General features: G+C 41.2%; 1 protein-coding gene across 1 annotated transcript; it reads right to left on the reverse strand.

Moving 5' to 3' along the window:
* Positions 1–4,189: 4,189 nt before the first annotated feature.
* Positions 4,190–11,874, reverse strand: LOC104064703 (stromelysin-1-like). Its single transcript, XM_054074825.1, has 10 exons — positions 11,732–11,874; positions 11,358–11,602; positions 10,739–10,887; positions 10,510–10,641; positions 9,501–9,662; positions 8,454–8,673; positions 6,618–6,751; positions 5,640–5,799; positions 4,683–4,786; positions 4,190–4,484 (listed from the first exon to the last, which is right to left on the reverse strand). The coding sequence occupies exons 1-10, from the start codon at positions 11,834–11,836 to the stop codon at positions 4,384–4,386; spliced, it is 1,512 nt and encodes a 503-aa protein (XP_053930800.1). The 5' UTR covers positions 11,837–11,874; the 3' UTR covers positions 4,190–4,383.
* Between the last annotated feature and the right edge of the window lie 397 nt (positions 11,875–12,271).

Raw genomic sequence — 12,271 nt, forward strand, 5'->3', positions numbered from 1 at the left:
TGTGGTATAGAGAAAAGTGAAAAAAACAATCTCATAGAGCCTCAATGAGTCATAATTATGTTGGTTTGTTCTGCAAAGGGCGAAGACTTAATTACATGGAGCTTGAAACTGCCTCACTCTGCTGCCTAGTGCACTCTCAGAGTTCTGGCTAGGTTGGACTCTGGCAGCAGTGTAGGACCCCTGACCAAAACCTTGGAGAGCAGGTCTACATCCAGGAAGCTTCTGTGCTGCAAAACTTCAGGTTCAGCCAGTGCTGCTGATGAATGATGCTTAACTCAGCGCCTTCAGCAAATCCTTCCTGGCTCTGCTGCAAATCCTCAGACCCGGCTGCACAAACCTAGCCACAAAAATATCATATTGCTGATGAAGATGAGTGTGTGACCTCCTTCTGGCTCTTATATAACAGTCATCTGTCTCCAGCACAGTAATGCTGATTCACTGACAGCACCCCTCTTGTCCCAGTCAGCTTGCACACAAGTCGCCCTTGCTCTCCAGCACTGAGTACTCATATCCTCCTGGCAGCTTAATTCTTCATTTTCGTCTTACCTGTGGCAGTACTCTTTGAATCTGGGAATGGAGTCTTGCTTTTCATGCAAAAACTGTCCAGGAAGATCTTAAATCCCAGGCACAGAGAGCAGCGTTAGACGCATACTTCCAAATTTCCTCTGCAGCCCTAGCAACTGCCTTGAAAATCAGGCTGGAAAGAGGAAATCCAGAAGATCCTTGTCACATCTCCAAAGACTTCTGTGTAACACACTTGTTCTCCTTCCCAAAAAGCCACGACAGCTGCTGCTAGTGGGACTAAAGCAGTCTTCCAGGTTCAGAGTGAGTGTTTTTGACTGAACAGTCAGACATTCAGATCTGGAGCCTGTTGCTTTGCTGCAGCGTTTACAGGTGTCTCAGCATATATGACTGAAGTGCCAGGAAAGCACACACTCCCCAGAATCTTTTTCCTTCTTGTGCTCCTCACATTTTTGTGTTAGAGTCATAGAAACATAGAATCATGGAGTGGTTTGGGGTGGAAGGTATCTGAAAGCCCATCCAGTTCCAACACCCCTGCCATGGGCAGGGACACCTCATAGTAGACTAGGCTGTTCAGGGCTCCATCCATCCAACCTGGCCTTCGACACTTCCAGGGATGGGACAGCCACAGCTTCCCTGTGCAACCTGTGCCAGTGCCTCGCCACCCTCAGCATGAAGAATTTCTTCCTAAATATCTAGGAATAATGTTAGTATATACCGTTAGAAGCTCACACATCTAGCACTCCATAAGGGCTGTATTAAACTGCCAGTGAAACCGTTAAGGCATTTTTTGCCTGAGTTTTCATGTGCAAGAGATCGAGTCTGGGACAAAAGTTGTGCAGTTAAGAATTTCAGATGAAACTGGATTTTTTTGTGTGCTTCCTTTTACATGCCTGGTCTCAGACTCCAGGGAAAGTTCATATTCATGCAGGATGAGTACTTGCAATTATGTTTGTAGACAAATTTTCCCTGCTGGTATCCAAGAGGCCTCTAATTCCAGAAATCATTTATGAGTTATAACAAAATCATGGTTACAAGAAATCTTCTCTTGCTCACTAAGTGTAGACAGGCAGCTCCAACATGACTATTTCCAAACCCGCCTGAATTATGTGTTATCGTACCATTTGCCAGGAACTTCATTGCTTTTCCCAAACGGGAAGTAATGTTCTTTCGTTGTTAAGGTTTAAGACATTAACAAAGGATAAACAGAGCTGAAAAATCTGTATCTGATGCTAATACATCTCACCCATCCCCTTGTCCAGTTGAAATCCATGCCATGTTGTCTTCAATTTATGGTCCACGTTAGAGTGAAATACAGGACACTTTCTAGATTCTTCTTCATAGCCCAATAGATATCATTAATTTTTCCCAAACCAGTAGTTTAAGCTAATTAATACCTGGAGATGGAGGGAGTATTTTAATTTAGCTGCTTCCTTGAGGTCATAACTAAAGAACGGTACCAACCTTATGTAAGAAATAAGTTAATGCAATTGCCAAGGTGAATCATCATAAACATCATCGGTGTTCTGCTTCACTTTTGCTGAAATGGTCTTTTTGGTTCCTCCTTAACCATTTTCAAGTTTCAGCCAACAACCAGAGCCTAAAGACCTGATTTCTGAAGGTAGCCTTCACATACAAGCCTATATCTAGTTAGATTATCAAAGCGTGTAGGCACTTTTAAAATCAAAGAGAATTAACTCTACCCTTTATGTACAAGCAGTACTCACAAGCGCCCTGCCTAACCCTGGAGGCACCTAAAGGTTTTGGACTGAAGTTTTTCTAGACCAGCTGTGTACACAGCACAAGCTATTGAGAAAGATATTGGGAGATGTTGGGGCAACATCGGTTTTCCTGTATCTCTGTCCTGCCTGGACTACTGCCAGGTGAGCTCATCCACTTGTCAGTCCATGACTTCACCACTGCCTTTGTGGTAACCTTGAGTCGTTCAGTCCTGACATGATTTTTAAGCCCTGCTGGGATTCAAGGCTTAATTTCTCACCTAGGCTGGTTTTAGGCCTTGCTTTAGTGGTGTTCAGTGTGTATCTAGCATGGTGCAAAGCATCTATGAGAAGCAGAATGTGGAAAAGAAGAGGTTTGCAAAGACATGGCAGTTTGGTTGCCTGTCCCCTGTCTTATCTGTTAGCGCGGTGGGAGACGCATAGCTTCCTCAGGCCTTGATGGATGAAGTGACAGCTGTTAGTAAGTCTTTTGACCAGATGTCTGAGTGACCTGCCCTGTGCAGAAGACTGGGAGCAAATCTAACCTCTGCCTGATGGGACTTGACCTGTGGTAACTGGAAGACTGTCTTCAGCCATTCCCGTCCCTTCTTGCCGCCTTTGCCAATTCTGCCAGAAAATGAAAAATAGGAAGGAGTCATCAACCTATTTATGCAATCACATCATCATAGCAGTGCTGTGAAAGACAGGGTTAAATACCTTCAAGGAGAGGACTGACTTCAGCCAAGCTTTCTTGTAGCCCAAGAAGTACTTTAGTCACTGAGATTTTGCCCTGTTAGGGGTACCTAAACAAGGTGGGTGGAGGAAGTGTGTTTTTGTCTGTGTCTCACCACTTTACTTCTGGAGGATTAGTCTGTGGTAGTTATATGAAAATCCTGGTATTTTTTTCTTTTCACTTCGGCTTTTTTGCTCTGGGAATTGATTCTTGTCAGTGGTTTCTTGTCCGGCATCTCTAGCTGGACAACCAGCCTTGACTCCATTACCATGGCACGTGGTCACAACTCAGCAGAGGTAATCCACTGCCTTCCAGGAGTCCTACGACCATATCTACATCACCTCCCACCTTGTGGCATTCTGTCTCCATCTTCAAAATCAGACACTTACCCTCCTCTCTGATGGCTCATGTCCTGCTGTATCAATGACCCTACCCACCAAGACCAGCCACACTGGCACTGGAGCATGGGTCCTCTCAGCCCATTGCCATGTTCCCCACCTATCAGTAGGCACCTATCGCTGCCCTGACCCCTCTGTCCCCATGCCGTAGGATCATGGCAGGTGAGGCCACAGCCACCAGTCTCTCCACAGCCCTTCCTATATTGTTGTATAGAATCAAAGAATCACCAGGTTTGAAAAGACCTCTGAGATCATCGAGTCCAACCATTCCTATCTGCCACTAAACCATGTCCCTGAGCACCTCATATACCCATCTTTTAAACACCTCCAGGGACGGGGACTCAACCACCTCCCTGGGCAGCCTCTGCCAGTACCCGTTGACCCTTTTGGTGAAAAATGTTTCCCTGATATCCAATCTGAACCTCCCCTGACGCAGCTTGAAGCCATTCTCCCTAGTCCTATCACCTGACACTTGGGAGAAGAGGCCAGCATCATCCTCTCTACAACTTCCTTTCAAGTAGTTGTAGAGAGCAATAAGGTCTCCTACTTCTTCTGCATCTCCTGCATTGTTCTTGAGTGTCTTTATTTCCCTCCTCTGTTCCTCAGGTAATTTCTTATTGCCTGTCAAAACTGCTCACCCACTTCTGCCTCTCTTTAACTTCCCCTTAGGGACACTGAACCCTGCTAAACATGACGGTGGGGTCCTGGCACCGTTCAGGCTTGTGTGTGGTTATATCAGATGCTCTGTCTGCAGCAGAATGAACCAGAACACGCAAATGCAGTACTCAAGCAAAATACTTTATTTCTCAAAAACAACTTGATTAATAAATAGTTGGAAAACAAAATAAATTAAAACTGTACATTGAGTTTTAAAGTTTTAAATTAGAATTATCAAAGGCCATCATTTCAGACTTAGATGCAGGGTAAAAGCTGAATGACACTGTTTATAACCAAGGAACATGAAAAAAACATTTGTGATACAAATAAAGCTCAGCACAATTGCTTAATATTTCTAGCAATTAAGCCAGCTGTTGCTTTTCATTACACGGATGAGTTTCTTGCTCTTGATATCAACTTCATACTGGTTTGAGCCATGAAAAAAGTAGAAAAGTCCTGGAATTGGAAGGAGAAAATATTGGCAAATCATTATTTTGTTTCTGTACATGTATCGATATATACCAGTTATTTTCTTGGGTGATTAAAAAAAAATCAGAGCATTTCATATATATACATATTTATTTGAAACATATACTTTTTTTGCTTTGGTTGGTGTCTTTTGCTTTCCTCTTAATTAAATTTTAATTTATTTACCATTTTTGTGAAGGGCAGCATCAATCGGGTGGCCAATTCCTGGAAAATCAGCTGCTATTTTTCTTGGATATCCTCTTTCCATTGACTGGGTATTTTCATTGAAACTAAATAAAGAAATTGCATGAAAACAAAAAATAAGCCTGTGGCTGTTCAATATTAAAACCGGGTGAAATTTTTCTAAATAAGCTTACTCTCGGCTGAAAATTCAGTCACTGTGAGCATCTGTGATCTCATAGAACTATATAAATCCTGGCTGTGTGAATATTCATATTTTTAGTGGTCTGTGCAAGGCTGTTTTCACAATGTAAAACTAAAGAGTTCACTTCCACTCTCTGAGACTGACAACAAGGCTGGATTTGGCTTATATTAAGTAATAAACTTAAATCATCATTCAAACAGACTATTTTAATTTTACAGTATCCAGTCTATGAAGTGACACTATGAGTGGAATGTAAACTTCTGGCGTAAAAATAGTCTTTCAAGACAATATTACAGCTTAATTATTAGGGCTAACACTACTGCTCAGCTGAACTGTTTCTTAAAAAGTGAACAATTTAAGTCCCTTTCATAGTTTTCTCAATAGATTTGTCATTTATAATTTTCGGAGACCGCTTCATTCCCATAATACCTATTGAGCGAATGCATGACATGGTGACAAAATCTACTCATATCAAACTTTTATAGTGATTTCATGTAATACTGCTTCCTAATGGGTAAATACAGCTGATTCACTTGTGTCTGTTAATCACAGACTGGTAACAGTAAATGGAAGTTTATATCAGGTGTTACACTTTGTTCTATAAAAAGACATGAGTAATTACCTCTGAAATTCAGCTTTATACTGGCTGAGAAGGCTGGCAACAAGAGGTCATAAACTTACTGTACAAATTCTAATAGATCTTGACATTTTAAAAGCTATTCTGGTTATCTTCTCTGCAAAAGAGGAATGAGCCTTACCTCCAGTACACGTTGCCTACAAAGAAGTAGGTTGTCTTGGTCTTTTGATCATGAACAGCTGCATCAATTTTCCTGATGTTGGTGGGGAAGCCCAGGTTCTGAATAGGTTTGGGGAATCCTGACTCTATACTGTAGCCACTGACAGCCCAATACTGGTTGTCTGAAGGAAAATCAGGAAAAGTAAGTAGGGATTCTTGAGGAGGCTGAGATCCTTTACATCAAAGCCCCAGAGCTTTCTGTGAAGAAAATGCCACCAAGCAGAACAGATAGCTAGCTGAGAACTTAACCCTTTAGGGCACACATAAGATCGAATGTTTCAGATTTGTTGGATTTTCCACTTTTTATGTTAGATTATTAGCTTGATATTTAAAACTCAACCTATTTTCTAGGTGTATTTGGCACATTTAAAAATGTATTTTTATGACTTAATCATAGAATCATAGAATAGTTTGGGTTGGAAGGGATCTTAAAGATCATCTAGTTCCAACCCACTGCTGTGGGCAAGGACACATCCCACTGGATCAGGCTGCCCAAGGCCCCATCGAACCTGGTCTTCAACAATTCCCGGAACGGGGCAGACACGACTCCCCTGGGCAACCTGTACCAGTGTCTCACCACTCTCATCATGAAGAAATTCTTCCCTATGTCTAGTCTAAATCTGCCCCTTTCCAGTTTTAGACAAGACATAAGGAAGAAATTCTTCAACATGAGACTGGTGAGGCAATTAATGTTTCCTCACTTGTGAACAGCTCTCACTGTCAAAAGAAGAGCACTGTATTTTACAGGGTTATTGTGAAGCAGCATTAGTTAGAGACAAGAACAGCATTTTCACAATGAAAATGGATTTGATTATTAAGAAAATATTGTATTAGTTTTAGTATTATTATTACTTTCTTAATTATTACATGACATTAACACTACTACTGTTACAACTTTATTCATTCGTAAAAAGGACTGAGGGAAATTTAAGAGAATTACCTTTAAAAAATAACACTTGATCCTTCTTGTCAACCTCATAAGCAGCATCAAAGCCAGCTGCCAGTGATGGCCAGAACGAGGAGATGGTGTCATGCTCAATGTCTGAGAAATATGGGCTTTTGCGCCAGACATAGCTGATAGAAATGAAAACAGCAGAGTTTCATTGTTCATATTTCACTAGGAGATCAGTAGCACAGAAAGGTACTTCAAATCCTACCCTCTGGGTGTTGATTATCCTTATGAGGGAAAGATATCACCCTTCTTGGGATGAAGGGCTTCACTTTACCCTGCTCTTTCATGGATATTTGCTCTTTACTATAGATTGCTCTGAGATCACAGAAAAGCTGAGGTTGGAAGCGGCCTCTGAAGGTAATTTGGTCCAAATTCTCAGCTCAGGCAGAGGCACCTGGTGGCCCTGTAGACTTCTTGGATATCAGAAAAAAATTCTTCACAGTAAGAGTCATTGGGTACTGGAACAGGCTGCCCAGGGAGGTGGTCGAGTCACCTTCCCTGGAGGTGTTTAAGGAACGGGTGGATGAAGTGCTTAGGGACATGGTTTAGGGAGTGTTAGGAATGGTTGGACTCGATGATCCAATGGGTCCTTTCCGACCTTGTGATTCTGTGATTCTGTGATTCTTCTCTGGGACCCTAACCTGATTTTTCTTCATCATGTTCTGTGCAAGTAGGCACAGCTGCACTGTTAATTTCAATTTGGTTACAAACGTTCATTAAATATTTCTGAGAAATATATTAAAACATAATTTAAAAAGGGACTGCTCCTCCCTCCCCTGAAAATTATGAATTTTTTAAGCTACAATTCTTCATTATGTATTTTAGAAGAAATATCAGGCCCCCATTATCAAGGGAAACTTGTTCAATCAAAACATAATTACCAACCCAAGAAATGGGTGAAACTCTAGGCCTGGCATGCTATTCTTCCTCATCAGGGTGGATGTGCCCAGCCAACAGCCCACTACTGTGCCCAGTGTCAGAGCAGGCCTAAAAAGTGGACACCTGTAACAGCAAGGGCTCCCTGCAGACACTACTGGGCAGTGTCCAGTGCAGACTCCTAGGTTGGAATGTCACCAAAAGTCACCACAGATATTATCTACATAGAATCATAGAATAGTTTGGGTTGGAAGGGGCCTTAAAAATCATCTAGTTCAAACACCGCTGCCATGGGCATGGGCACATACCGCTAGATCAGGCTGCCCAAGGTCTCATCCAACCTGGTCTTGAACACCTCCAGGGATGGGGCAGCCACAACTTCTCTGGGCAACCTGTTCTAGTACCTCACTGCCCTCATTGTGAAGAATTTCCTCCTTATGTCTAGTCTAAATCTGCCCCTTCCAATTTAAAGCCATTGTTCCTAGTCCTATCACTACAAGCCTCTGTGAACAGTCCCTTCCCAGCTTTCTTTTAGCCCCTTCAGGTACTGGAAAGTCATTAAAAGGTCTCCTCAGAGCCTTCTCTTCTCCAGACTGAACAGCCCCAACTCTCTCATCTCACATGTGGGATGATGTGACTAGGATGGTGCTGCACGCAAAGCAGCTGCAGGCTGAGGAGTGACACTGGGATTATTCAGCTTTGCACAATTTTAACAGGTGTGGGTGATGGTCGGTGATGGCTTAAAACATTTTACTCACCTGTCAGTAAATTGTGTTACTCACCCAGCCCCGCCCTCTGGGCTAGTAAAATTTTGCAAAATTGCCTTAATACATTCAGAAAGAAATATCTCCCTTTCTAACCAAAGGAAGATAAATTCCTTGAACTGAACTTTATGCTTTGCCTTTGTGATCCTCACAAAAATGTGTTGCTGGAAATGAAAGCACTTACCTGTCTTTGAAGAACAGTGTTTCCCCACGGAGAGTGGTTATAGCATCAAAAGTCAAATCAGGGTCGCAGTCCTTTGGTCTTCTGGGTGTTTTGGAGGGTGTCATTTCTGTTGGTTCTTTCCGGGGTGGCATTTCAGTTGGTGATTCTGCAGGTGTCATTTTAGTTGGCTCTTGTGGGGGAAGACCTTTTGTTGGAAATGCAGGAGATTCCCTGGGGGATCCTTTGGGGAAGAGGTAAATGGAATTGGAAGGCGAATTAGAGCATTTCATGTTGAAGAGCTTCAGTATGTACCATTTCAAGCTAAATGCATAGGTTTCTCAAGGTTAAAACTCAACTAGTAAATTAATGCCATAGACAGTTCCTGGGTGATTTAACTTGGTTATCTGTGATGCTGAATCTTAAAATGATCTCTAGCATTGTTTTTCCTTGACAAGCCATTGGACTCTTAAACTGTTTGTGCTTAGGAGTGAATGTACAGGAAACACCATTTCCATAGGGCAGTTGTATATGTGACCACCCTTTTGTGGAAGGTAAGAGAGTTTAATGCTACAGACATGGGCTGTTCCTCTGAAATCTTTGAAGAAAATCTCCTGGACCTTCTGTCTTACTGGCATGGATACAGCCCACAGACTTCGTTTTGCAGACATGGTCTCTTAGCAACAAAGATACAAAGAGTTTTGCCCCAAAATAATATCAGGAAATTGAACCATAATATCCTACTTGAGATAGGAAGTTTAGTATATTTTAGCTATTGGGTAAAATTCATGAAAAATGCTTATCCACCATCCTCCAAAAAATCATAGAATCGTAGAATCACTAGGTTGGAAAAGACCTTTGAGATCATCAAGCACAGCCATAGCTATACACTGCTAAATCTTATCCCTAAGCACTTAACCTACCTGTCTTTTAAATATCTCCAGGGATGGGGACTCAACCACCTCCCTGGGCAGCTCTTTCTGTACCTGAGAACCCTTGTGGTAAAGGAATTTTTCCTGATGTCTAATGTGAACCTCCCCCGGTAAGAAGGAAACAAAACTTTTTGCTTACCATAGAGGGCCTGAATGCCATCAATATCATCCTGAGGAAGCCTGTAGTTCCTTGTATCCTGCGCCATATAGATGGGGTACATCAAAGCACCAAAGACATTGGAATGACCAAGACCCAGGGAGTGGCCCAACTCATGAGCAGCAACGAGAAATAAGTTGTATCCTAAAAAAAAATCAAGAACAAAGACTAGATACATTTTCTTGCATGATAGGGATATGTATGCCGTCCTTTCATGCATGATGTATTGTTCATGGTCTTAAGAAAGAGCAAAATCTAACTATGTCCAAAGTAAGATGTTCTCTGGCATCCTGGAGGAGAAAAGAGATTGGAATTGTCAGCATTTATGTCCTGTGGGGAAATCAGTCTGGGGACAGGTTTTGCAGATGTTGCAGAGATTTTCCTGTCAACAAAGAACTAAAGGTTCTTTAGTGTTAATAATGCCTGAAAACTGAGTGAGAATGTTTTAGTCATCTGATGAGATTTTGAGAATCATAAATGATATGGAATTCACCTGGTAACTAATTCACAAAGACCAGTAACATCTACCATCATCCTGAACATTGCTGGAAATCAGAACAGCTCACTAGTATATTTAATTACATAATATTTACTAACAAACTCAAGTTTTTTTTGCTTTTGCAGAAGTTAAAGATTTCCTTAATTTTAAATCAAAAAAAAAAAAATTGTCAGCTCAGTATTACAACTTTTAAGGTTATTACCTGAGGGTGAAAAATCCCTGCCCTACAATGTAATGATTACCCAATATTGCTGTTTCATACTAATCTCATTTCCTTCACTGGACCTGCAACTGCAGCCTGTGCATTAACTTCAGGGAACTGTCACAACTTCAGCCCTGGTCAAAATATGCAGAGTAATTTTACTAAATTCTCTGACGTTTTACATCTCAGTAAATACTGGAACTACTGCCATGGGATCCACAACTTCATGGTGTCTTCATGGCAATGATGTCTAATGAAAAGCAAGCAACCCAATATTTAAGGTTACCTACCACTATAGGTAGTAAATTTGGTCCAGTTTTCATCTTCATCAAAGTGAGCATCTCCTCCTATGCCATTGCCAGGTGGGTAGGCATGAGCTAGAGTTCCTCCTGGACCATCAAAGGAATAGAAGTCACCATGAACTAAAAAAAAAAGGAGGAAAAAAAGTGATGCTTTTCATCATCTCAGTTTGAGAAAGTGGTAAATACCTATCAATCTCAAGAAAGGGAGTCCCCTTACATCCAGATGCAAAGGAGATCATTATATCTGCTTGACCGCTGTAGAGCCTGGTGAATCTCAACGGCGTAACACTGCTCCAGAGCTGGAAGGCTTTTGCAATTGCTTCCTCTACATCAGCTTGTAGCATGTCTGGAGTGTAGTTCAAAATCCTGTGAAATAAGGAAGATGGAATTAAAAGCAATCAGATCACGTGTGGCTGCGGCACATAGTAGCAAGGTCAAATAGTTTAATCACTGATTATTATTATTTATATGTCTCGATTTGCTTATTTTCAAATTGTTTGCTTACATAACAGAGAAAGATTTCACAGTTTTCTTTCAATCTCTCAGAAAACCTAGCTTATGTACTCTCAGTTGTACCTCTTTTATCCACTGAGTATATTCTAGCAGGCTGTTAACTAACTAATGTCAACTCTTATTTTGTTGTTCTCATCACTGTTTAGGAGCCTAAAGAAAAGGATGTGAATATTCCTCACAGTTGTGGCCCTTTCATCTTGAATTGGGCTTTTATATGGGTAAATATAGGAACAAATAGTAAAGAACCTGTTGACATTACTTCTGCCTAACATTAACAAAGCTTCCCAGTGGTGTACAGAGAAACATGTTTTAACATATGTTACCGATATGTCACATCTTCTTTCTTCCACCTAGGGCTCTGCGGGAAGGTGCTATATGAACGGACATCTGGTATTCCACATCTGGGCTGCTTCATCATGTCCAGTGTTTTACGATTCAGCTCGCCAGTCACCTCCAGCCCAAAGAATGACTGCATTTCTCGGATTTTTTCAGTCATGTGGTTGAGATTCTTTGATTTAAAGAGAGAACTTTTCTCTTCTTTAAAATCATAAAAATTTTCCAGATATTTCTGATGGGGAAGGAAAAGCAACAACTCAGAACATAAGCAGAGAAATAACAGAATATTCTACATCAATGATACACTACTATGTTCATTTTCTCGATAAATTATTTATTAAGTTCTTTCTGTAGTCCTTACCTTAGCAAACTGCATGTCTTCCTTTTCTTTTTCTGGTACCAACGGGAAAGCACAAGAACATGCAACATACACTAACCCAAGGAAAGCAATGAGCTTTTTCTTCATCTCTGTCTCCTTGTCCTATCAGCCCCTGTAGAAGACCTCTCAATCTCTTCTTCTGCTCCAGGCTTGCCAGTGTTTCTCTATTTATATTAGTTCTGTGCTTGCTAAAGTCAATAACCGCATGACTCAGTTTATAACATCCTTTGATTTCCCACAGAAACACAGAAAACAAATTTGGTTTTAGAAGCAAGCTAACACACGACAGTTTACCTTGCCCAAAAGCCCTTGATTTCGCAATTGTGTTATTGGGCAGTATTTTTTTTTCTTCATTCCTAAACTGGAGCAGTATTTTAAACTTACAAGTGTCTTAATGTATAATTGGTCACTTGCATAAAAATGACCTCATTTTTTTTAGAGGTGCTAAAGGGACCTGGATCTTTGTGAGGGACAAAAATTTGTAGTTTTTTGTAGCACATGACAAGAGAACTCCTGCAAATG

This window comes from Cuculus canorus, chromosome 1 (assembly GCF_017976375.1).
Source record: "Cuculus canorus isolate bCucCan1 chromosome 1, bCucCan1.pri, whole genome shotgun sequence".
Taxonomy (NCBI): domain Eukaryota; kingdom Metazoa; phylum Chordata; class Aves; order Cuculiformes; family Cuculidae; genus Cuculus; species Cuculus canorus.